We start from the raw sequence: 24,892 nt of genomic DNA, 5'->3' as shown, positions 1-24,892 counted from the left end.
TCTAGGCAGGAACTTGAAGCTGCTAGTCACACCCACAGTCAGAAGTGGAGAGAGAATGAATCACAATCCCTTAGTCAGTTCACTTTCTCCTCTTTTATACAGTTTGGGACCCAAGCTCAGGCAACGGTGCCATCAACTCTTAGTCTGGATCTTCCAATGTCAACAGACAATAAAACAATTCCCACAAACATACCGACAGGCCAGCCTGATCTGGACCATCCAGATGATTCTAGATTGTATCAGTTGACAATTAAAACTGTCACTGTAGACACCTCCATAATGGAGAGGAGAGAGGAGAGAGGGGAGACATTGACACATAGAGGATGGAGGTGGGGATGAGGGTGGCACCTGGAGTAGCCAGAGGCTGGAAGTCAAAGGAGGGATCCTTTCTGGAAGCTCAGGAGAGAGGGTCACCCTGCCAACAGCTCGGATATAAGATTCTGGCCAGCACCTTGGGTGTGAATATTTCTATCATTCAGTGCCAGCCTGGATGTGATAGTTGTCATCAGAAATAAGCACAACAGACTGAGGAGGACAGACAGCAGCAATGAGCAGGGGTCTGGCAGCAGAGAGGTATGTGACTATGACTGCTGTTGGTTCCCAGAACACATGTGCCTGGTGGTGGAGGCAGAAGTGGGCAGCGGGTTTCCTGCACGGTCTGATTTAATCCTCAGGGTCCCGAAGAAGGGATATGTAGAAGAGCCTGTCTCACCATCAGAACACAGGTGCAAAGCGGTGAACGACACCCTCAAAGTTGTGCAACTCGATAACGATGTGAGAACCCACATTCAACCAAAGGGTTTTCCATGTGCCGGCTGTTGGGACTCCAGTCAGGTTTGGTTATAGCAAGGCAGGGTTAACTGGCTGTTTCCAGTCACTTCCTCCCTGTGAAGCACTGCCAGCCGGTGAGCCTGGGGAAGCCCTTTGAGACAAGGAGCATATTTGTAAGTTGGAGATGCGTGGCAGGAATAGCGAGAAAGTCCACGGAGACATCACAGCCACCCCAGACCCCAGGTCCCCGGTCTGTACTTAAGACAGTGCCAGTAAGGGCTGAGATACCATGAGCTGTGGTCCTGGGACTCAATGCTAGCTGCTAATTCATCTTTGGTTTATGTATGCCTGTATCCAGCACAGACAGGAAGGCCACATTGGCATGACGTTTTCTGGAAGTGTCTCTGTTACAAATGCTGTTAGTAACTCACCTTCCGGCTGTTAAGTTTAATTTCTCAAAAGAACGCCAAGATAGCGGCGCAGCCAGGCTCCAAGCACATGTAATTAACCCAACCAACTGCAGACAGCTATCATAGACCGAGGGACCCACCGTCCCTACACAGTGACACGAGAGGCATGCCTGTCAGATGGAGACACCCGTGGCTCAAGTGCCCCTCCTCATCCTGCTGACAACAGCCTTTGTCCCAATGGCTGCGAGGATCAGGGTTTGGGGACAGCTGAGACTGCCTATGCTGTGGCTGACACCCAGCGAGCTTTGTCCTGAATCGCAACTGATGCTGGCTGAGCCCATTCACTCCCCACACCCCTCCCCTGATCCATCTAGGGGTGGTTAGGCCTCTGTGAGTTTTTCCTTGGCCAGGATGTTTGTCTTTGTTTAGCGCACCCCATCATTTGCCACACCAGTGTAGCTGTCTTCTCCTTATCAGTATTGTTTTTGACTCAGCCACTCGAGCCTTTCCATGGCCATGAGGGACACATGAGGGATGGGGTCGGAGCTCAGCCAAAGAGCTTTCGCCTGCGTGGAAGGCCCTCCGTTTGATCCCCAGTACAAACAAACCTTAAAGGAATAGGAGCCAGGCCCTGTGTGCTCCTCACTTGGGCATCCATTCAGACATCTGCACCTCACACTCTCGGGCACCTGCTGTGTCTGGTGGAGCACCAAGCTCTGGCAGTGATCATAGCACCACAGATTCCACTACAAAGCTACAGCCCAGGGGAGCAGAGAAGGGCAGACCGATTGACATCTCTCAGGTAGTCAGGTGTTCGGGAGAGTGTGTCTAAGAGTGTATGTAGATGTGGTTTGAAGAGGAGATAACCACCTCACCCGCAGGCTCATATGTTGAAAGCTTGGTCCTCAACTGCTATTTTTGGGAGATGGTGGCAACTTCAGGACATAGGGGTTATCTGGAGGAAGTAGGTGCTGGAGTGGTCACTCCTTGGTCTCCCTGCTTTCCATCTGATGTGAGGTGAACCACTTTGCTCCAATACACACTTCCTGCCATGGTATTCAGCCTGACCTCCACAGAGATGGAGCCAGTTGACTGTGGTCTGGACCCTCTGAGGCTGTGAGCCAAAATAAATCCCCTCCTCCTTCTTTGAGACAGACTCTCCCTATGTCGCGCTGGCTGTCCTTGAGCTGGCTAAGTAGACCAGGCTGTCCTTGAACTCAGACATCTGACTGCCTCTGCCTCCCAAGTTCTAAGATTAAAGGTGTGCACCACTGTGATAGACTCTTCTCAGCTATCTTAACATTGATGGGCACACGCAAGGGCATGCACATGAACATTTTTGTACACGTGTGTACATATACATATATATGAATATGTGCATTCATGTGAATGTGTGATAATGTATGTATGAATATCTGAGAGTGAGTATGAGTATGTGATTGTGTGAATGAATTTATGTATGAATGTGCTTGTGGGTTTGTATAGTATGTGTTTCTATATACACACACAGAGAGAAACTGACTGACAGACATTTCAGCATTGTTGCTACAGTTTATGAATTAGCCAGGCTGGACACATTCATAGCTGTCCTCACTGACACCTGCTTTGTGAGCCTGGCCACTAGATGGTATCCTCAGAGAGCATCCAATTAGACTGACTCAAATGTCATGAACCACAGCTTGGTCCCTCAATAGTTCTCTTAGATCACGACTCTTCCATTCGTTAGCTGCCAAGAACCATGAGCATCACAGGATGGCCTGCTTGGAATTTTTGTGCAGGCTGAGAGCTAGTTAATACTTGCTGCTTCCTGGAGGGCCAGTCCAGGGTGGCTCTGTCATTGATGAGGACTGTGACCCATTGGCCTCGGGTGGTCAGAACCCCAGCCCCCAGGATAACTGCTTAATCTTTCCAAATGAGAATGTAACTCTGGATGGCTGCAAGAGGTGAGGTTCGTGTACGAAGCCCAACCCTGGGCCCGGCTTGCCACAGAGCGTCAGAAAGACAATGTGGGCATGGCTGCCCACCACCTGGGCATGCTTTACCAAGGGTAGGAAGGCACTCTGGCCTCTGGCCAGCTGGGCAAGGTGAGGTGGCTCTATGCCAGGAGGTTGGGGCTGAGAGGCAAAGGATGACCAGAAGCCCTTTCCTAGGGATGCCAATGCCCACTCAGAGCCACACTGGGCACACAGGATGGGGCCTAAGATGGTGGTGAGAGAGGGTTTGAACATGGTGGCTCTCCATGTGTTACGGGCCCATAGTGAAGAGATCCAGAAAGGCCCATCAGGTTCTTGTTCATGTATTCAAGCGTGTACACACACACACACACACACACACACACACACACACACACACAGCCTGCCAGGTTGTGAGAAGTGTCTTCTGTAGTGTTGGCCTCACTCTCAAGCCCAGCATAAATTTAGCTTTGCCCTCCAGTGAAAGGGAGACCCCGAGTCGGCTCCACAGCCCTCTGGCCACAGGTTCACTTGGAGGGACCCAGAGGCCACCTGTCTCACAGCATACCCACTGAAAAAGAGGTCTGAGTGGGCTGGAGAGATGGCTGAGCGGTTAAGCATGCCTGCTGTGAAATCAGGAAGACCTGGGTTAGAATCCCAGTACCCATGTAAAAACCTTTAAAAACAGAACTTTGCCACTGATTTGAAGAATAAAAATCTGAGCACCTCAGGGTCCATTATCAAAAGAGAAGCACACATTAAGATCTTTAAAATCAATCTGTAAAGCCAGGCTGTAAACATGCAGGACACATGGAGGCCTGTGTGTGTGTGTGTGTGTGTGTGTGTGTGTGTGTGTGTGTCTGTGTGTCTGTGTGTGGTATTTGCTGTTAAGTATGGCCAGTGCATATCAGCTCGGCCTCATTGATTTTTTTCAGATATATCAATCTGATCCATAGGAAACTACAAAAATATATAAAAGAAGTATTTTATTTTTATTACATTTTGCTAATTTGTGTGTGGGTTTGTGTATACTGCATATGTGTGAGGCGTCAGAGGATGACGCTCTGAGGTTGGCCAGAGGGAAGGGGAGGAGGGAGGAAGGTACAGGGGGGGGATACAAAGTGAATAAACGGTAATTAATAAAAAAATAAGAAAAAATGAAGATTAAAAATTACTAATTTGAGTAATAAAAAAAAAGAAGTGGAGTCAGAGAGGAAAAAAATAATATCAAGGTCATCCTCTGTCATTCTGAACCACAAAGATAGCACCCTCGGTGCAGGTCTGGTTTGAAATTTTTGATTTTTAGTGAATTTGACTTTCACTTCTTTCATTTATTTAGTGGCCATTCATAGTTATTTTTTTAAACTTATGTGTGTGTATATTTGTGTCTGTATTTAGGTGAACAAGTGTGCAGGTGCCCGCAGAGGCCAGAGGCATTGGAGGCCCCCAAAGCGGAGTCACAGCAGTTGAGGTCCATCTGATATGGACACTGAGAATCAAATGCCGGTCCTCTGAAAGGGGGATGCTCATTACCACGGAGCCATTTCCGCAGCCCCTTGTTCTTCTGTGTGAACAGCTTTGGCCATTTTTCTGAGTGGTGCATCATCATTGTTGACAGAGCTCCACAGCTGATTGGAATCTGGGTTCACCAACACATGTGAAAAATAACACCAGGCAGTGTGTGTGTGTGTGTGTGTGTGTGTGTGTGTGTGTGTGTGTGTGCAGCTTACATTCATCCTTTTGTTTAAGACAGGGTCTCTCAATGGCCTAGGACTTCCTTAGGCTAGCTTGTGAGAGAGCTTCCAGGGAGCCATCTGTCTCTGCACCGCAGCTCACCATTGCTGGTATTGGTGGTCTCACATTGCCACGCCTGGCCTTTTATATTGATTCTGGGCATCTGAACCCAGATTCTCACAACTGAGAGGTAAATATGCCATCCAGTGAACATCTCTCCAGCCTTCTATCAGTTACTATTAGAGCACAGAGCATTGGAAGTGGGCTCAGCACAGGGCAGCTCAGGACCATGAGTCCACAGGACTCTGAGTGTAATGCCCTCACCACTGTCACTGAAATTGACTGAAATTATACAGCTTATTTCTCTACCCCAAAGTGAGAACCATTGAAAACATTCGTGATTTGAAGGGTTTTGTTGTTGTCGTTTGGCTGGTTAGTTGGTTTTGTTTCTCGAGACAGGTGTCTCCGTGTAGCCTAAGCTAGCCCATACTCACTATGCACGCATGGCCGGCCTTGAGATGATTTTCTTGCCTCAACCCCCGGGTGCTGGGATTACCGACTTGCAGATAAGCGCTGCCACACCTGGCTCAATTCCTATGGTATTTACATTTTATTTTCTTGTTTTACTATAATAGAGATAAATGCAGTGAGATATTACAGCCTGTGCAATTTCAACAAGTATTAAAATATAAACTTTCTTTTTAGTATATATTAAATATAAATAAATATAAATATAAATGGGCTTGATTGCATTATGTCTATATACTATATGCATGCCTGACACCCATGGAGGCCAGAAGATGGTGCTGGGTCCCCTGGAATCGGCGTTACTGATGGTTGTGCATTGCCATACAGGTACTAGGAACTGACTTCAGGTCCTCTGGAATGGAAAGGCCAAGCTTTTAACTGTTGAGCCATTTTTTATGGTATTTATGGTCACTGGAAAAACAAGCACTACTTTTCTTTAGAGCAATATGGTTCTACAGAAGTAGGAGTCTCAGGTTGGGCAGACGATTCTGTGGGTAAAGGTGCTTGCTGCATAAGCCTGATGGCCAGAATTTGATCCTTGGAACCCATATTGAGGTGGAAAGAGAGAACCAACTCTACAAAGTTGTCCTTTGACACACACACACAGTATTGTGTATGCATATGCACACAATAATAAATAGGTAAAAAAATAAGTAAGTAAATACATAAATAAATGAATTTGAAGCCATGTAAAACACTAAAGGGTATGTGAGTCTCCAGCGACCTCCTGCCTTAGCCTTTCCGGTGCTGGGATTACAACCACGAGCCACCACTCTGGCTCTGAGGATTTTTAATGAGGAGGCGCACACCCGCTTTCAGTGCACTAAGTCTTTGGAGCGTGACGAGTGTTTTACAGACGACCCTATGATTCTTCTTCAGGCTCCCTGTGTCCCTCTACAAAACAGCATGGTGTGACTAAAGGACCCCAGGGCCCAATGCATCCTGGCTTCTCCCTGTGAGCACCTCTTCCTCCTCACCTAAGATACCATCCAGAAGATTCTGAAGAAGGACAAAAACAGGCTGGAAAATTTTGCAAGAAAGGAAGAGAGGCTTTTCCACGAAAGAAGACAGCTGTGCCAGAGGTAAGCCCACCTGCTTGATCTTGAATGTGGAAATTCTCGTGATCTGTGCAGAGAAATGGCAGGAGCCAGAAAGCCCTGCTCTGCCTGGTGTCCCTTTAAAGCCCACATGAGGCCTGGCTCTCAGTTCAGGAGGTGCTTGGGTTTGCAAAGAAGGTGCCTTCATGAGTGGATGATGCTTTTCTCTTGGAAATAAGGAAGCTACTGGAAGCCAGGGCTGGAGGGGGACAGTGTTCAGCACCTCTTTCTCTCTTGTGCATTCCCAATTGCCACTAGCCTCCTACAGCAGCAAGATACCGCCATCAGATGCAGCTCCCTCACCTGAACCTCCTAGCTTGCAGAAGCTCAAGCTGAACTTACATCTTTTTATTATTATTATTATTATTTTAAATGGCCAAGTCTCTGTCCTACTATAGGAACGGGAAGTAGATCCAGATACTTGCATTTTATGGATAAGCCAATGCTACACAGCTAAGGAGTGGTGGAGCAAAGAATTAAAACACAGGTGGGTACCGGAACAGGTGTGAGGAAACATTCTGTTACTTCCCCTATGCTATGAAGCAGGAAAAACATTACAAATGTCAGAAGAATTAATATTCAGAACATAAAAACCACTCAGTCAAGAACATCAGTATAGAAGCTCAACAGAAAAGGGGACAATGAAGCTGGGCGGCATGGGCAGCTGAACATGCAGTTCAGTTGATGGAACATTTGTCCAGCGTGAATCCTGGGTTCCATCCCCATGCCAGTTCAACCTGCCATGATGGCACATGACTGAAATCCCAGAACTCAGGAAATGCAGGCAGGAGGGTCAAAAATTCAAGGTTGGGGCTAGAGAGATGGCTCAGCAGTTAAGAGCTCATAGAGTTCTTGCAGATGACCTGGGTTTGGTTCCCAGCACCTGCATGGCAGCTCACAACCACCCATGACTACAGTTCCATGGAACCTGATTGCCTTTTTCTGACACCTGAGGGCACCAGGCACACATGAGGTGCACAAGATAGATACAAGCAATACAAACACACACGGAAGTGTTTACAACTAAATAAATAAAATAAAAATTCTATTTTTAAAACCGTTCAAGATCATTCTCCATTACCTAGTGAGTTTGAGGTCAGCCTCAGACCCTGTCTCAAAAGAGGAGGAGGAGGAAGGGAGAAGGAGAAGAAAAAGAAAAAGAGGAAGAAGAAGGAAGAGGAGGAAGAGGATCAGAAGGAGAAGAAGAAGGATGAAAAGAAAAAAGGCAAAAATAATACACCCAAACAAGACACACTGTTCATTCAATGGATCAAAGAGAAGGTTTAGTGTAGAGGTTTAGTGCTGGAACTGGAGTTGTGGGTGATCATGGCCTTTCTCACAGTCGGTAGCAGGGTGAAATTCCAGTCTCTTTACCCCAACACTTATGACTTAGTTTCTGATTTCAGGTTTTCATTTTTGGGTTTGGGGATATTTGCATAAAAATAATGAGCAATGTTGGAAGTGAGACTTGGTGTAAATATGGAACTCGTTTATGTTTGTATGTAGTTTATACATACAGCTTCAAAAGTAATTTAAATTTAAGTAATGTGTGTGTGTGTGTGTGTGTGTGTGTGCGCGCACACACACACACACACACAGAGGACAGAAGAATGTGTCTACCCCTGGGGCTGGAGTTACAAGTGGTTATGAGCTGATCAGCGTGGGTTCAAGGAACCAAACTCCAGTTCTTTAGGAGAGCAAAGAGTGTTCTCAACTGCTGAGCCATCTCTCCAGCCCGCTAAAAGGAACTTTCCAGAAAACGTTCCCAACAGTTTTACACGTGAAACAGTTTGCTGGGGTAGAATTGCTCACTTGTGGCATCCTGTCTGTGCTTAATTCTGTTGGAGCATTTTAGACTCAGGGTTTTTCAGACTGGGGGCTGCCTGAGCCTACACTGCCTTTTGGATGCCCCGTGTTGGGTCTGATGTGAGACACGCTTTCACTGCTGCGAGGTGCCCACGGTCTTGAAAGAGGACAAGGATAAACTGCACACATGACTGAGCTATCTGGAGCCTGTGCTGCCCAGTGCCACCCCTGCACTGTGTCCTCAGAGCATCCCGGCCAGCCCGTGAGCACTGCTGACCCCTGTGCGCACTCAGGCTCCTCTGTCCTTATTCAAGTCACTTGTTTACTGCAATGCGGTTGTGTCCCTTTAATGCTAAAAAGCAAGTGAGTGAGGGTGCTGAGGGAACGTTTTGAGACAGGGTTTCCACATGCAGCCTGGAAGTCTGCCTTCCACCTGGTAAGGAATCACTGGTCTGTGCTCTCACGCCCAGCAGAGCAGGGGTTGTCTTCATAAAAATTCAGCTGCAAGCTGTGAGGGGCCCAGTGAAGGCGTTTGTATTGTCTGCTTTTGAAAAAAAAATAGTGGAAGTGTGTTAGTGGGCTACTTCTGGAGTTGTAAAACATTTAGAAATAAGTGGCACCCTTACCCACCTGAAGGGCTGTTGGCGGTATTTTCTGTGTCTGATAATATGGTGACTTGGTTTTCTAACCCTCTGAGAGTTCCCCAGTGTTCATTTTCCTTTATATATGGAGGGTGGGGGACGGAGCTCACCTACCATATTTATGCTATTTAGTTTTTATTTTTCTGCCTTTTGTTTCTGTTTTAATTTTTGAGGCAGGCACTAACATAGCCCAGGCTTGCCTCTGATTGCCTTTGGGGCGAGATGACTCTGAATTAACAATCTTCTTGCCTCCAGCCGTGGTGTGCTGAGATTACAGGCAAGTGCCGCATTCCTTGACTTTGGTCACCTTCCTATGTGATATATAGAGGACGCTCTTCTCTGTGTTTAGCTCCGTTTATGCTGGGAAAGGCTTATACTCTGTTTCAAAGTTTTAAATATATGAATGGATCTCTAAGTTTTAGACAACAACCACCCAGACAAAGTCTGGGTGTGGTCCCCAGGTAGCAGGTCAAAGTTCAAATACATTTTTACCTGATGCTGCCAGACAGGACACACAGGTGAACCCCATAGGGGTGGTCTTTCTAAATGACGTCCTTTCTCAGCAGTGGAGCCTGAATTGAATTGAGTGACACAGACAGGAGCTTTGCTCTGGTTTTGGTCATTAGCCGAATGACCAAATGCCAAATTTGACATGGAGACATGATGTTTTTATATACAAAGTTCATACACAAGCAAGTTACAAAATATCTCTCTCTGTCTTCCCCTCCCCTGCTGACCACTCCATTCTACCACTGGCCATCCTCTCTCTCTACCACACTTTCCTAGTACTAACAAGATTAAGATCCTTGCTCAACAAAAACACACATTTGCCACACATTTCTGTTACTGATAACTCCACATTGATTATTCCTCCATGCTAGCAACCATTGTGCCACTCACTGGCTGCCTCTCCCTCCTTGATCTCAGGGAGAATGGCCTGGACCTTCACACAAAGGGTCTCTTGGACCCTCAACCATCCAAAATGCACAAGGCCCCCAAATGTGGGAAGACACACGCCTGACTCTGTCACTTGCAGGAGACTAGAACTATTTCACAGTCACTGGTTCCATACCACCTGGAGCCTCAATGTCACCAAAACAGAGACGCAGCCACCCCAGCTAACAAAACATCAACGTTTCTAACGTCCAGCAAGGGGCCTTGAGCCAGGCTGGGTGGTCTGTGACCTGATAAATGTTTCTTTCCCTATCTGTGTTAGAGAGACAAGTTCAGCCCTGAACTGTTCCAGCGAGCCAGATGGGAACCTCAGCACCACAGAGGGTCCCTCGACCTTGCACCTCCCACCCCCGGAACCTGCATTACCTCCTGCAGTTTGATCTCCTCTGGCTGGAGGATGTCCAGCACACCGCTGCTCTGGATCTCTGGAAGGTCTTGCCAGAGGTTGAACCTGGAGTGGGGGTTGCTGAGCAGGCAGATCTGAGGCAGAGCTCTCCTCTCAGGTGGGCTGGCCAGCTCCTCCTCCTCCTCTTCCTCTTCCTCCTCTGGGGTGTCTTCCCCAGTCGGGGACCCATCTGAGTTGCCTTGTACTTCTGCATCCTGTTGCCTCCGGGTTTCGATTTCTTGGAGAGTCGACTTATCCCTATACTCTTGATACAGGAGCCCTGAAATCAAAGCGTTGTCACAAAGACAAGAGCAGGATGTCAGACTGTGGTCCTTGCGAAGCCCCCACACACAGAGAGAAAGCCAGCGTGTCCTAGGCCTCAGCAGCAGGCTCTAGCCTGCAGAAAGACCTCCCATCGCCTTCGTTTCTGGGGAAGATCAGCATGTGTAAGCGTCTTTTGACAAGTAAAGAAATCCCTGAGTAGATGCAAAATTGCTTTTCCCACACACACTGGAAAAAAAAAAAACAAGAATACAGACCTTGATGCGCTAATAGGCATGCATGCAAAAGTGATGGAAATATCTCAATTATGTTTCAATATCCCACCAGGGTCCTTTCCCCAGTTTTAAATGTTTCAATATTAAAACTTAAGAAGCTGTGCATCCCTGTACTGGGAGCTGTTATGAGTTTCCATGTTAAATCAGTGTCTCATCAACTGAGTCCAAAGGAAACTGTTGCCTCTGCCACTCACACCTGAAGGCATAATTCCCTGACCAATCACATTTAAAAACAAATGTGACACAAATTGCTGGGGGGGAGGGGGAAACTAGGGGTGCTGATGAATCAGTGTAAACCCAGCACCTCACAGAAAAGAAAAGAAATAAACACTTGGGTTATTCTGTTGCAGAGCAGAAGGACAGTCTCACTCAGGCTGGCAGGGGCAAGGGCATGTGACCTTGCCTGCTGAGAGGCTGGTAGAAGGGGGTTCACCCCAAGCGTCTTGTAGGTCATGCCACTGGGGTAGAACTGTGCCCCGAGGGCCTGTGCAGACCCCAGGGAGGGGTGCAGATGTGTCTGATTGCATGGCAGGGAGGATAGGGCCCCTGGTATGGCCAGGACTATAAGGACAAGGGCCTCAATTAAGTGAGGGAGGGGGAGGACAGAGCCGAGGCCCTAACTCATAGCATGGTTCTAAGGTAGAAGACAAGCCCTGGCACTGGATCACGAACAGCAGATCCACTGGGTCACAGCAACCAGCTTGGAAAGAGGTCTGGTGGCACCACTGGTAGAGGCAAGGAGCGGAGGGCCGGGGTGATGGAGAGAGGCAAGTGTACTTGGGGAACCAGGGAGCCCCATTGGGCAGTTGGACACACTGGAGCTTTTCTCACATAAGATCCAGCAAGGTTAAGTGAGACCCTTGCAAAGTCGTTGCCCTGGAAGCAGCAGGGATGCAAGCCATACTCCTTCACGCCGCTCGGAAGCCTGTCTAAACAGCAAGTAGAAAGGGGCAGAAGAGAAATAGATCACCGTGGAAATCCTGACAGCGGCTGGATAAATTGCATTCGCTAGCAAGAGTCTCATAAATCCATCCCATTGATTAAATTATTTGCTTCCGACACTCGGTGACTCTGTGACTCTGTGTTATGAAGCCTTTCCAGCAAGGCAGGACAGCACTGCCCTCCCTCAGAAGATTAGGATCCTGTGTTTTCACAGTTCTCCCGGCTGCAGAACTGGCCAGAGGGATGCTAACGACATGAAAGTCCATGCCGGACTCCACTCTAGGGATGGTCCAGCGTCACCACAGAAGCCACTTCAACAGACACACACACATACCTGTTTGTGTACGTTGGGGTGCCCATTTGTGTCCATGTACATGTATGTGTGCTTGCATGTGGGGAGCACTCACCATTCTTCAGGTGATGGACACCTCGGGTGTTTTCTTTTGAAACAGGATTTCTTATTGGCTTGGGGCTCACCAGCTATGTTAGGCAAGCTAGCCAGCGAACCCCAGGGTTTCTCTTGTATCTGCCTCTCAGTACTAGGATTATAGATGTGTGCTGGCATGCCTGGCTTTTAGAGGGTTCTGGGGGTTAAACCCAAGTCCTCCCTCTTGTGTGGCCATCATTTTACCACCTCCGCAGCTAATTATCACCCAAAGGTTCTGACGATGCTTGCTGGGGCTTCCTCACAGTGACTTAGCAGAGTGGGTACTTAGTCATGGTTGAACACCTTTTATAATCACCATTTCCAAGCTTCCCGGAAGCATCTAACTTAGCATGTTTTAAAGGCTCAAAAAAATGTATCTTATGCCACAGCCAGCAAACTGTGGGCAAATACTACCCCAGACTTCTCAGTGGTATGTGTGCTGGCAGGAGACAAAAATACCAACACTGTGGGTAGCTGTGTTGAAAATGGTATTTCTGAAAGTGCTTCACAGTGGACGCCGCCTCTTCCCTGTCCCCTCCCGCCCCTGCTTTCCACTGGGGAGAGAGGGTTGGGCTGGACACTCGGTGCTCAGGGAAGTGGGTGGGGACTGATGGAGGCTCCCAACAGTGGTGGTGGGCTTTTCCTCCCCAATTCCTGTGCTGGCAACCAAAGCCCATGTGCTAGAGGTAGGAGGAAAGGCCTTTGGGAATTGGGTCCCGTTGGTGGCTGGAGGGTGTTTCTCCTGCCATGTGGGACTCTTAGAGATCCAGGAGGCAGAGAGAAAGCAACCCTCACCAGACACAGGCCTCCTGGGGCTGCAGATCTCTAAGGGGAAACACCTAACTGTTTATCCATTACCAGGGTTAAGATTTGGATGTTGCATTTTTTTCCCCCAAAGGCTCAAGTGCTTGTCAGCTTGGTCTCCATTGTGAAGGGGGCCTTAAAGAAGGTAACTAAGTGACATAGGCATCTCTTCTTAAAGGTTCCATCAGAGCCTTTGATCAAGAGCAGGTGGTTCTAAAATCAACAGTCTGAAACCTGGGCCTCTCTAGCTTCCCTCTCATAGTCTTCCCTTGATACCTTTTCCTGTGTGTGGCATGGCCCTCACCAGGGCCAACAGAAACTGGTAAACTGGTGGCCTGCTCTTACACCAAAAAAAAAAAAAAAAAAAAAAAAAAGCCAAATAACCTAATTTCTGTATAAAGTTTAGCCTCCAGTATTTTACCACAGCAATTACAAAATATGCCAAGACACTCAATCCAAGTATGGATTAACATACCAGTGAAGGAGACAGAAAGGAAGGATATTGTCTAAGGGTTTCTTAAAATGGTGTCTGCAGTTGTTGGAATCAGAATGGCCCCCAGAGGCTCACAGTTTTGAATGCTTGCTTACCAGTTGGGGAGGTGTGCCTTTGTTGGAGTTGGTGTGCCCTTGTTGTAGAAGGTATGTCACTGGGGATGGTTTTGAGGTTTCAAAAGCCCATGCCAGGCTCAGTATCTCTCTCTGCCTGCTGCCTGCCTGTGGATCAGGATGTGGCTCTCAGTTACTTCTCCAGCTCCTCGCCTGCCTGCCTGCTGCCATGATGATAATGGACTCACCTCTGAAACTGTAAAGAAGCCCCAATAAAATCCTTTCTTTTATAAGGGTTGCTTTGGTCATGGTGTCTCATGGTGAAGGAATAGAACACTAAGACAGTATCCATCCGATGCCGACACATAAAAAGAAACAGCCCTTCCTGATTTTACAGACCTTGGCCTGAGGATATGGCATCTGGAGCTGCAGCAGCCACCTTGTAACACAAAATCCAAATAAAGGAGGGAATGCAGGAACCATCACTGGGCGACTGTGTAGGTGCGTGAGCCAACGCTTGAACTTTCTACCTCTCAACTCCTTAAACAAGATGGGCCACCTCCATTGCTGAAGACTCGTTGTCTCTGGATATTTTTACTTCCAGCCAAATACTTAACACAAGTCATGTTAGAACGTTTCAAAAGGCTCCATACCTTTTCCCACTCAAGCTGCACTCCAGCTCCTGCCCTTCTGGGGTTACCGTGATTACAATGGTCTAACGTACCACTTTTCATAGTCCTTCATTTTTATTTGTCTTAAATCCCAATTTTCATATAAATAGATTTATCTCGTGCAACTTCTGGCCTCAAACCTCTGTTAATGTCTCCTGGTTTGGTTCGTTGTTTCCTGCGGATGTTAACTTTCTCTGTCAAAGCTCAGGCTTATGCGGTATGCAGGCAGAGCAGAAAGGCTTTGTTCCCATCTCTTACTGAGATAATCTGTACTGGGTTGGTCGTGTTCTGTTAGACAGGGAGCTCCCAGCTCCTCCAACCAAAGCCCCCTCCACCTCATCATCAAAACCTATCTTCCCGAAGAGAAAACATTTATCCTTCAAATCTTCCAAGCCTACTTGTAAAGGGCGAGCCACTCACTTACTCTTTAACAAGCAATCTCTACGTGCCAAGCACCAGGTTCAGTGCCAGAGTCAACACAGAACACACTCACGTCCCCAGCATCCCCTGCCTGACTGGTGGAGGACCACAGAGACAAAACCAGGGTGGGTATGGTCTATCTTCAGGCAGAAATCTATCTCCTAGGCCCCGGCTCCTTCCTCCCAGGCCTGGGGTAGGAAGCTCCCAGCTTGAAAGAGCAGCAGCCTTCCTAAGAAGTCTCCCTAAGCTGGGTCTGCTCCACTGCAACCATGGAGACACTGTGCCTGTCCCTTACAGGGTTTGGCACTGGAAGATAAGCGTTACATATCATATATGTGTGTATATATATATTTCAAAATCTAACATTTGTTTTTAAAAGAATAGGTTATTGATAGCTCTGGCAACATCCCAGAATATTTTCAAAGCAGCCAGCATCATTTTCTGGTTAACAGGAACCGTTCACAGGTGGCCCTGGTGGTAACATGAGAAATAGTTCACTGTCAGTAGCATTTTTGAAGTGCAAAAGCTTCAGCTCTTAGGACACCTCAGTCCTCTGAGGACTCTCAGAACTTCCTCCCAGCTCTGGAGAAGCAGGACCCCCGAGTGCTGTTTCCTTAGGTTCCTCCTGGGCAGCCTTCTGGAAAGAATCTTCTGGAAGGCGGTGGCACTCCTGCCTCTATCATTTCCACTCGTGGGAAGATTGTACAACCAGCCCAGCTCTTCCCAGAGCTCCTGCGTACCGCTTCAATTCCTGGCTACCTTCCAGGTCCTCCCAGGACCTCCCCCTATGAGGCCAAAGAAGGCTTCATCCTTTCTCCAACCAGGCTACTGCATTCCCTGTTTCAGGGCAGAAGTCACAGGAAACAGCGTTTTCTGCAGGAGAGGGCTGGACCAAGAGTGTTCTCCAAAAGACACCAGGATCAAAACTCACCGCTAAAGCTCAGCATAGAGTCTCAAGCTCGTAACCCAAGAACTGAAGGAGGCCTGTACGAGGTTCAGGCTAGCCTGGGCTACTGAGTAAATCCCAGGCCAGCCAGGGCTGCCGTCTCACAAATAAACCACAGTCCCTAGCTAAATTGGCCCAGTGGCGTAGCACTAATAAAACGTGGCAGTTCCGCCCGGGAAACAATTAGAAGCCCTCACGTCAAAAGCCAACCGCCAGCCAGCCCAGAAGTCAGGGTCCCCTGGAATCCACTAGGCTCACAAGTTCTAAAAGAGGCGCTGCCCACCCCGGACCCACCTATTTGCTCGATGAGGTTTCTCCAGGAGTCTGCGGGAATCGGATGGATCATCTGCAGGGCCTCGGTGAGCGTGGTGGGGCTGTCAGTAAGGGCAGGGCACTCCTCGGGTGTGGTCCCATTTCCAGGGGTGGAGGATGACTCGCTGCAAGAAAGGGAGGAGAGTGAGGGAGGGCTGTTTATTTTTAAGCAGCGACACACCTTGGCTAGATCGCAAGAGGCGACCATCCGTCGGCACAAGCGGCTGCTGGCTAGGGGTACTACTGCCTCGTGCGTGCCCAAAGCCAATGGGTCACAGTGACCGCCACGTGTCCGGGCCCGGGCGAGCCCTACAAACCTTTTCTGTCACCAAACCAGGGCGCGACAGGGTGATTCACTCCCACACCCGTCCGCCCAAACCTTCATGTTTTTCGAGCTCGCGGGCAGGCGTCGGAAACTTGGCGTACCCTGGCCGCTCCACAGCGCGGAAGGCCGCCCCAACGGGTCCTGCCAGCCCGCTGCCACCCCACGCCCTTAGCTGTCGCGCGCCCCTGGCCCCACTTGCGCCTCTGACCTTCGGGTCCCAGAGACTCGGAGCGCAGAGAGGGGCGCAGGGCGGGACGCGCGCACTCTGGGCGTCCTGGAAGAGGGAGCCCGAGGCCACCCCGCTCGGGGACTCGGTGCTGTGACCCGGACTAGGAAGCGCACGGCTCTCCCAAGGGGAACTCAGATCCGACGGGTTAGAGTTAGTGGGGGGCAGCAGGAGCCCGGGCGCCCGGATAGGCCGCAAGGGTCGTGAACTCCGTCCCGGGCGCGAGTGGGAGGAAGCACGCGGGGCCGCTGGCGGGGGCCGGGACGCTACCGGTCCTCACCTGCCGGGCAGGTGTCCCGCCGCCGAGTCGCGCGTGTCGCTCTCCGAGGTGGAGCTGTCGTGGTCCACGGCGCAGGCGGCGCTGAAGGCGGCAGCCAGCAGCTCCATGGGGACCCGAGACAGGGCAGGTTCCAGGGCCGGTGGGGGGCCGCGCGGGGGGCCCAGGGCCCGGCCGGGGGCAACGCGCGGGCTCCGGAGCGAGGTCGCAGCGCGCGCGGCTCTGGCCGGAGCTGCCGCCGCCGCCGCCGCCGCCGTGGAGCGCTCCCGCGGACGAGCGCGCGCCCGGAGGCTCCCGGGGTTGCCACGGCAACGAGGGGGGCGGGCGGGGCGCGCGCGGCGGGGGCGAGGCCTGCGGCGGCGGGGTGGGGGCGCTGGGGCCCGGTGCACCCGGACCGGGGGGCGGTGACTCCTCAACGGGCCGGAGCCCCGCGGCGCCTGCCTCCCCCGCGGCCGCTGGGTGCCGGGAGACGCGGGGACCGAGGGACGGCGAGCTGCCTCCCCGAGTTCCCCCCCTTCTCCCGGGGGGGGGGCGGTTTTCGCAGCTTCGCCCCCGGGTTCCTGGAAGGCGCCGGCGAGGCGACCCTCTGTCCCATCCCTCTGCACCTCGTCCTCTCCGGCCCCCTTTGCAGTTCCCATGACGGCTTCAGTCTCCCGACCGTACCTTGGGAAGGTGCACCCTCTAATCCCAGCTGGAGGGACACAGAGGTGTCCCCTGCACCCCTGCTCTTGACCCGTGTGTGTGCGTGTGTGTGTGTGTGTGTGTGTGTGTGTGTGTGTGTGTGTGTGTGTGTGTGTGTGTGTGTTGGGTAGGTGGGTGTGGACCCCAGTGCAGATGGCTTGCCTGAGCGGGGCAGAACCGAAGTTCCCTGAAACCGCAGGAACCGCTGTAGGATTCTTCAGATCTGTGCCCTACTGTTAGCTAGTACAGCGCGAGAGAAGTAAGCGAGCGAGGGAAGAAGTTCAAATCCACTCAGAGGGAAGTGACCCTGAGCCAAGCATGCAGCTCTTCCATCAGAGACTCCTTTATGCTGCAGCTCAGGTGTGACGTGGGAATCTGGAGGGCCTGCTGCCCGGTCCCCTTAGCTGGGGCCAGCCTGCTCCTCTTGGGGGAACCAGGTGACAGCTGCCTTTATCTGAAGCAGCCTGGCCAGTTCTGCGGGTACCTGGGAGTGAGGGTGGGATACAACCCCCCTCCCCCGCAGACCCCCCTCCACACTCCTTTAAATGAACCGGTTCCCGAAGGCTTGAGGCAGCGATGTTTATTGTTTTTTATGTGTTTGAGTGTTTTGCCTGCATGTATGTTACCGACGTGTTTGCCCGGTGCCCTCAGGAATCAGACGAGGGCATTGGATCCCCAGGAACTGGATGGTTGTGAGCCACCATCCGGATGCTGGGAACTAAATTCCGGGTCCTCTGCGAGAACAAGTAAGTGCTCTTAACCACTGAGCCGTCGCTCCCGCCCCAAGCATTACTCATTTGTGGATGAGTGGACGGGAGGCAGAACTGGACGAGTGAAAGAAACAGAAGTGAAGAGAGGGCTGTTTTGCTTGGAAGGGGCGATGGTTAGTTAATTGTTGTTTGACACAGCCTGGCAATCACAACCAGACAGAGTCTGAATGAGGGACTGTCTACATCAGCCGTGTCTGTGGGGAGTCGCCTTGATTAGGTTAGTCGAGGTGGGAAACCCCAGTCTACCTTTAGCTGTGCGGTTCCCATGGACTGTTAGAGTATGCGTATGTTTGCTCCTCTCTTTCTGGTCTTGATTGTGGATGTGTTGTGACTGGCTGCTTTAAGTTCCTGTGTCGACTTGAGCTAAAATAAACCCTTTCTCTCCCAAATTACTCTTGGTCTGGGTGTTCTATCACAGCAACAGAAATGAAAGCAAAGCAGGAGGGGTCTACCATTCCCAGGTCTCAGGAGTAGAGGTAATCCCCCATCTCTCCCTGACTCAGTGTGAGAAGAGGATTAGAGGTGACAGAAAGCCCCCTGAATCCTGAAGCTGCAACTGGTTATCCTGGTTCCCTAAGACACACGGTTTTCTCAAGGCCTTCTGGGAGTTGAGAAACAAGCTCCTGATTGGTCTTCTTTCCAAGCACTGCACCTGCCTTCGAGATCCCATCTCCTGGACACGGCCCTCTCAGCATCTTCCGCCTAGAGTCTGTTTGCTCCAGGGCTAGTCCCAGTCACTACCATCCACCCTGGCTTCCATGATGAACTACCCCGGAAGGGTGCATAATGGGAGTCTACCTTTTACAGCTCTGGAGGCTGATGTCTGAGGTGGGCCAGGTCAGGCTCTGGAACTGCGGAGTGCTGATTTCTCATTGCATTCTGGCAGAAAGGGGTTGTGGGGGGTGGTCTCCAGGATTTTCTAATCCTATTAATGAAGGGCCCACACTCACGTGGTAGAAGCTTTCCAAGTGTCTCAAGTCCTAATGACATCATATTGGGGGGGAGTATTTCAACATGCAAATTTGGAGGGTAGAAACATTCAGCCCATAATATTGTTCCACTGGAGCCCCCAAATTTATTTCTGTACAATTCAAACTGCATCTCATATACCCAAATAATGTAACAGTTATAACTTCTCCACGCTAAAGTCTCAACACTAACGTCTCGTCCAAATCAAGGGTGGCAGGGAGGATAAGTCAGTGGTGTATGGCACAGGGCAAGGCCCTAGGCTGGATGCCCATTCCTGGGGGAAAGAAACAAGTTAACTAACAAGTTAACTATGGTTAAGACGCAGGGTCTGGTTTATCCTCATGTAACACTTCTCATCTGAAACCAAACATGGTATGTCCTCCAAATACAGTAGCAGGACAGGTGGGGGTCTATGCCCCAGTTCCAGAAGGGAGAAATTGGAATGAAGAAAGAGGTGACCGGTCCCAAGTAAGAATCCTGGTGTGTCCATCTTCATTGTCAGCTTGACTGGATTTAGAGTTACCATGGAAACACACCTTTGGGTGTACCTAAGAGGGTTCCCAGGAGCCAAGAAGATTCATCATGAGCATGGGCAACACCATCAATGGGCCAAGCTCCCAGGTATGAAAAGGAGAAAGTTGGTTGAGGCTCTTTTTTCAACTCTCTGCTTCCTGACTGTGGATGCAGATGTGGCCAGCTGCTTCACACTCCCACCTCCATACCCACCGTGACTTCCCTACCACTATAGACTGCACCCTCAAACTGTGAGCCATTTCTTCCTGAAGTTGCATTTGCTGGGAATTTTGTTTTGGAAGTAAGAGCTGTAGCTGAAACACCAGCAAATTCCCTGAGGCTTGGGCATGGTTCTCTCTGGATTGCGGCTCTGCCTTGCACGTCACTGGAGAGGTAGCCTGATCCTACCTTTGCTTTGCTGCTTGCTGGGGCTGGTCCATGCTGTGGCTCTCTATGGTCTGCACCCATACCCACCAGGGTTTGTAAGGCCCAGGCCGCAACTCTTTCTGTGTATGTAGATGTCCTTGGAGAGTAGAGTAGAGCAGTGGTTCTCAATCTTCCATGCTGCAGTCTTTTATTACAGCTCCCCACGTTGTGATGAACCCCAACCCTAAAGTGATCTCTTTGCTACTCCATAACTATAATATTGCTACTGTTGTGAATCATAATGTAAATATCTGATATTCAGGATAGCTGATATGTGACCCCTGTGAAGGGGTCATTCAACCCCCAAAAGTGGTCATGACCCCCAGGTTGAGAACCACTGGAGCAGAGGCAGCTCTGCCCCCCCCCCAGCCTAGGTACTTTGCTCTGTCACTAGCCTTGGGTCAGCTTGAGAGCTAGCTTCAACTTCATTTCTGTGCCTCCTTGCATGTGCTAAGGAATCCTCTTAGCCTCGCTGGCTGCCTACCTAACTCCAGATTTATCAAGAAACCTGTCTCAAGGGAATGAAGCAGAAAGTGAGAGCAGGACACCTGATGTCCTCCTTTGGCCTCCATGCACAGATGCACAAGCATGACCAGCACCCCCTCCCATACTCACAACACACAACACACACACACACACACACACACACACACACACACACACCACACACCCTACTTACTCAATACATACATAAATAAAAATAATTTAAAAATACTTTCTCAATTAGTCTTTCTCTCTGTCCTCTTTCTAAGCTGGGGCTTTGACAGTTTGATTTTAAACACTGCCATTGGAGTTCCGTGACCTGAAGACAGTCATAGCCTCCCAATGTCCCACTACCCCTAGCTCTCTCCAGGCAGGTGAACACTGCCTTTTCCCCCTGGGCTTTGGCCTGTACATACCTTACTAGGCTTGTTAAAAACCGTTCCCTCCTCTATGGAAGGTTGCTCCGCCCCCCCCTCCCCCAGGCCTCCCCGCCTTTATCACCAGCAGGGGCCACTTGGCACTGTGATATTTCATGAGCCAGGCATCCCTGGGAAGAGCATTTCATGGGCAGGGAGCAGGGCCTGCTGATCTGCATGGCTCTACCTCTTAAATCCAATGTGACACTAAATGGAAGCTGTCACCTTCACACTCTGCTGCACCGAAGAATAAAGATTCAACTTTTCTAAAAAATCCAAAAATACCACGGTGAAATTACATACATTAACATGAATATAATAAAATATTCCAGTTGAAAAATAAGCTAAAAATATGCTCCTAATTATAAAATCAGTTTAGAGACTCACTGAGTTCTGCGACATGTAACCTTAAGCTAAATTTTCCATGTTCTAATTCCCATCATATTTAGGGCTTATTAGGCAGGCTATTATTAAAATCTCTACTTCACTGACATTTTGCTCTGAATCATTCACAAAGTAAAACACTAAGAGTAATTTCAGTTATTTATACCTGGCTGGCACACAGTAGGTTCTCTATACACATATGTGGAAATTTAATAATGTTTTTAAAAAGAAATATTTTGTTTTTTTAGGCAGTTTGTCTAAGGGTTGTTTATGTATTTTAGGTTATAAGCATTGGCTTTTTCTTTATAAGGCAAACCCCATCCTTTAGGCATCTTTGTTTATGCTTCCTGAGCCCAAGGTCTTGTAGGTAGCTTGTGGCCGATTTGGAAGCATATTGTCGTGGCTAGTGTCCTAATTGTTAACTTGACACAATCTGGAGTCATCTGAGAGGAAAAGCCTCAACTGAGGAGTTGCCTACATCGCATTGGTCTGTGAGCAGACCAGTGGGAGATTGTATTGATTATTGATTGGTGTAGGAGGGCACTGCCCACTGTGGGCAGCAGGGTTCCTCCTCAGGCAGGTGGCCCTGGTCTTAGAAACTAGAAGCACGAGGCAGGAAAGGTACCAGAAAGCCAGCCAACATGCAGTGTTCCTCCATGGATTCTGCTTCAAATTCCTGCTTGAATTCTTGTCTTGCGTTCCATCAGTGATGGATCGTAACTAATGTATAAGCCAAAAAAAAAAAAAAAAAAAATCCTTTCCTCCTCAAGTTGCCCTTTTCAGAATGTTTTATTGCAACTGAGGTGAAACTAGAGCAGATAGTTTAAACTCTCAATTCAACCAAGAATCACCTGGAAAGGGAGTCTTAGGAAGGTATGATTTAGACCAGGTTGGCCTATGGGCGTGTCTGTTGGTGATTGTCTTGCCTTGACTGAAGTGGGAAAACTTGCCCTGAAGGTGGACACACTATTCTTTGGTTTGGGTCTTGGGTTCTATAAAAACAGAGAAAGCTGACTGAGTACCGAGCCTGTATGGTTTTACTCTCTGCCATCCTCTCTGCTCATGACTGTAGACATGATGTGGTCAGCTGTTTCAAGTTCCTGATGCTTGGCATTCCCACAATGATGGACTGTGAGATAAATAAATGCTTTCTACCCTAAGTTGCTTTTTTATCATGGCAACAGAAAGGTATCTAGGTCACACATCAGAGTCAGTCAACATTTTTGTGGAATAAGGAACCATGATTTATTTTTCTCAATAGGGGATTAAACCCAGTGTCTCTTGCCTATTAGGCAAGCAAGCACTATACCCCTGACCTACCTGAAAACTGAGGTCAGCTCTCTGAGTCGCTATTATGTCCTCATGTCCCTAAGGCTAAGGTGAGGCCTCTAGTTGGCCTTTTTAGTCCTTCCCTTCCTTTCTTGCTTGCTTGCTACTTTCCTCCCTTCTTTTCTTCCTTCCTTCCTTTCCTACTTCTCTTTCATAGGCATGCTGTCATTCTTTGCCCAAAAAAGTTAGCTATTAAACTCACATTGTGGTGGCTACCATAAAAGGACTTTCAAATCAAGAGAGGGACAATATGAGCAGGATGAGCCAAGGGACTTCCACATACAGAGAGCCACCCATGGTCTGGTCTCTTCTTCCATGGAAACCCAGGACAAACTTTCTTGGGCAAAGAACCCATTCCACCCAGACATGGTTCCTCTGAAAAAAAAATGCTTTGCTTTGGTTTTTACTTTTCTCAACCTACAGTGGTATGTTCTGCTTTTAGCCAAATAGGGGAAAGACTAGAGGAATGAGGAGAGACCAACTAACTTTTGTCTGGCACAAGATGATCTTCTGAGCTCTGGATTGGAATAGAGCCAGGCACGAGAGTCAGTCGGGCAAGATGTGAGAAGGACAGACATACAGCACCTGAGCAGAGGTAACCAGCCATGTGGCAGAATTTAGAAGAGAATAGATTATTTTAAGTTATGAGCTAGTCTGAGAATAGCCTAGCTATATGAAGTAGGTATTTGTAAGATAATTCTGTGTCTCATGAGTCATTATTTAGGGAGCTTGGTGTCTGGAGAAAAAAATCACCACAATAATGTGTCTTCAGTATCTTTAGAAGCCTGTGGGGACCAGTATCCATATTTTCAGTTATGAGAAATATCCCATACATGAGATGCTATCCCATTGTTATGTTTTCCTGAAATGATGGGAAACAGGGAAGATATGAGAGATGGGTTTCTCTGGAATATTCCTAACCAAATATACCATAGGATTTTGCTTGTGGTAGAACACACAATTTATTGAGATGGAAATGGCATTACCAGAAGTATTCCCACAATACAGGAAAATTCTCTTGGGCCTTTGGGCCTCTAGCTTGCTATGTAGCCAAGGATGACCTTGATTATATTTCTGATCTTCCTGTCTCCACACTACAAGTGTTGGGATTCCAGGTGTGTACAACTATACTTGGGTTTTATTTCGTGCTTCCATTTAAACCCAGGCTTCATGCATGCTAAGGAAACACTCTATACACTGAGCTAGCCTCTAAGGTATAAATTATGAAAGAAAGAACAGCCCATTCATAAAGATAGCATGTAGTTAAGAAAATTAATCATTAGAAATCATTCCTTGAACGTTGTCAATAACTGAATTTTAGGCAACCCTGCCCTTATGATCCTGTTTTCCTTGACTTACCAGCACTGACTGTTCAAGGGTTCAGGATCTTTTAGAATGATCAGCATGTTTTTTAAGACAATGAGCCATGTTAGAGACCTAGGGAAGTGTGCCATTAAAGTGTTAAGTCCCAGGTTTTTTGCCTGTCTCTTATCAAGCTTAGAAAATGGTTTTCTTTCATGGAATTCAAAGCTTTGTAACCAGATGTTCCAAAGGAAAAGTGTGACATGTCAAAAGCCATATCAGTAACACAACAGAGGGTCTTTCAGTGCAGAGCCATTGGTCTCAAGACATGCATGGAAGCTTCAGGGTGCCTCCAGGAGGGCAGGAGCGGGAACTGATGTAACCTTCCTGAGGGCAGCCTGGTAACTCTGTGCTGCAAACCTGGGATTGTTCCTGCTCTACAGAGAAGACAATCTACTTCTAGGAATATATCCAACGAACTATTATGTCTGTGCAAAAAGAAATAGCTGCAAGGACATGCTATTTATAACGGTAGCACTTAGAGCTGTGTAAATATCCAATTACTGAAGACTGCCTCTGTGTTCGTGTATGCGCATGTCACATGTACACACATGTGTGAGCACATGCGAGCATGTGCTCATCCATGTGTGTATGGAAGCCAGAGGTCATTGGCAGGTGTCTTACTGAATTGCTAACTGCTGTCCACCTCTTTTTTCTTTTCTTCTTTCTTTCTTTCCCTTTTTTTTGTTTTACCTTTTTCCTTTCTTTTCTTTTTTGTTTTTTCTTCCTTCCTTCCTTCCTTCCTTCCTTCCTTCCTTCCTTCCTTCCTTCCTTCCTTCCTTTCTTCTTTCCTTCCTTCCTCCCTTCCTCCATCCCTCCCTCTCTCCC

At 48.8% G+C, this 24,892-nt stretch overlaps 1 protein-coding gene across 4 annotated transcripts in view; it reads right to left on the bottom strand.

Annotated features, from left to right (window-relative positions):
- Ngef (neuronal guanine nucleotide exchange factor) overlaps nucleotides 1-24,892 on the bottom strand; it is an 80,553-nt gene that overhangs the window by 13,151 nt on the left and 42,510 nt on the right. For 3 of the 4 annotated variants that reach the window (XM_055616747.1, XM_055616748.1, XM_055616749.1), the window contains 2 exons: nucleotides 15,886-16,028; nucleotides 10,260-10,558 (listed from right to left, as the gene is read on the bottom strand). In XM_055616747.1, the coding sequence (XP_055472722.1) occupies nucleotides 10,260-10,558; nucleotides 15,886-16,028 (442 nt within the window). Of the gene's footprint in view, nucleotides 1-10,259; nucleotides 10,559-15,885; nucleotides 16,029-16,734; nucleotides 16,976-24,892 lie in introns of those variants that run through there. The other variant, XM_055616750.1, reaches the window with a different exon arrangement.

The sequence above is a fragment of the Psammomys obesus genome, unplaced genomic scaffold (assembly GCF_907164565.1).
Source record: "Psammomys obesus unplaced genomic scaffold, mPsaObe1.curated_primary_1811, whole genome shotgun sequence".
NCBI classification, from domain to species: domain Eukaryota; kingdom Metazoa; phylum Chordata; class Mammalia; order Rodentia; family Muridae; genus Psammomys; species Psammomys obesus.
This window is presented reverse-complemented; position numbering and strand designations above follow the sequence as displayed.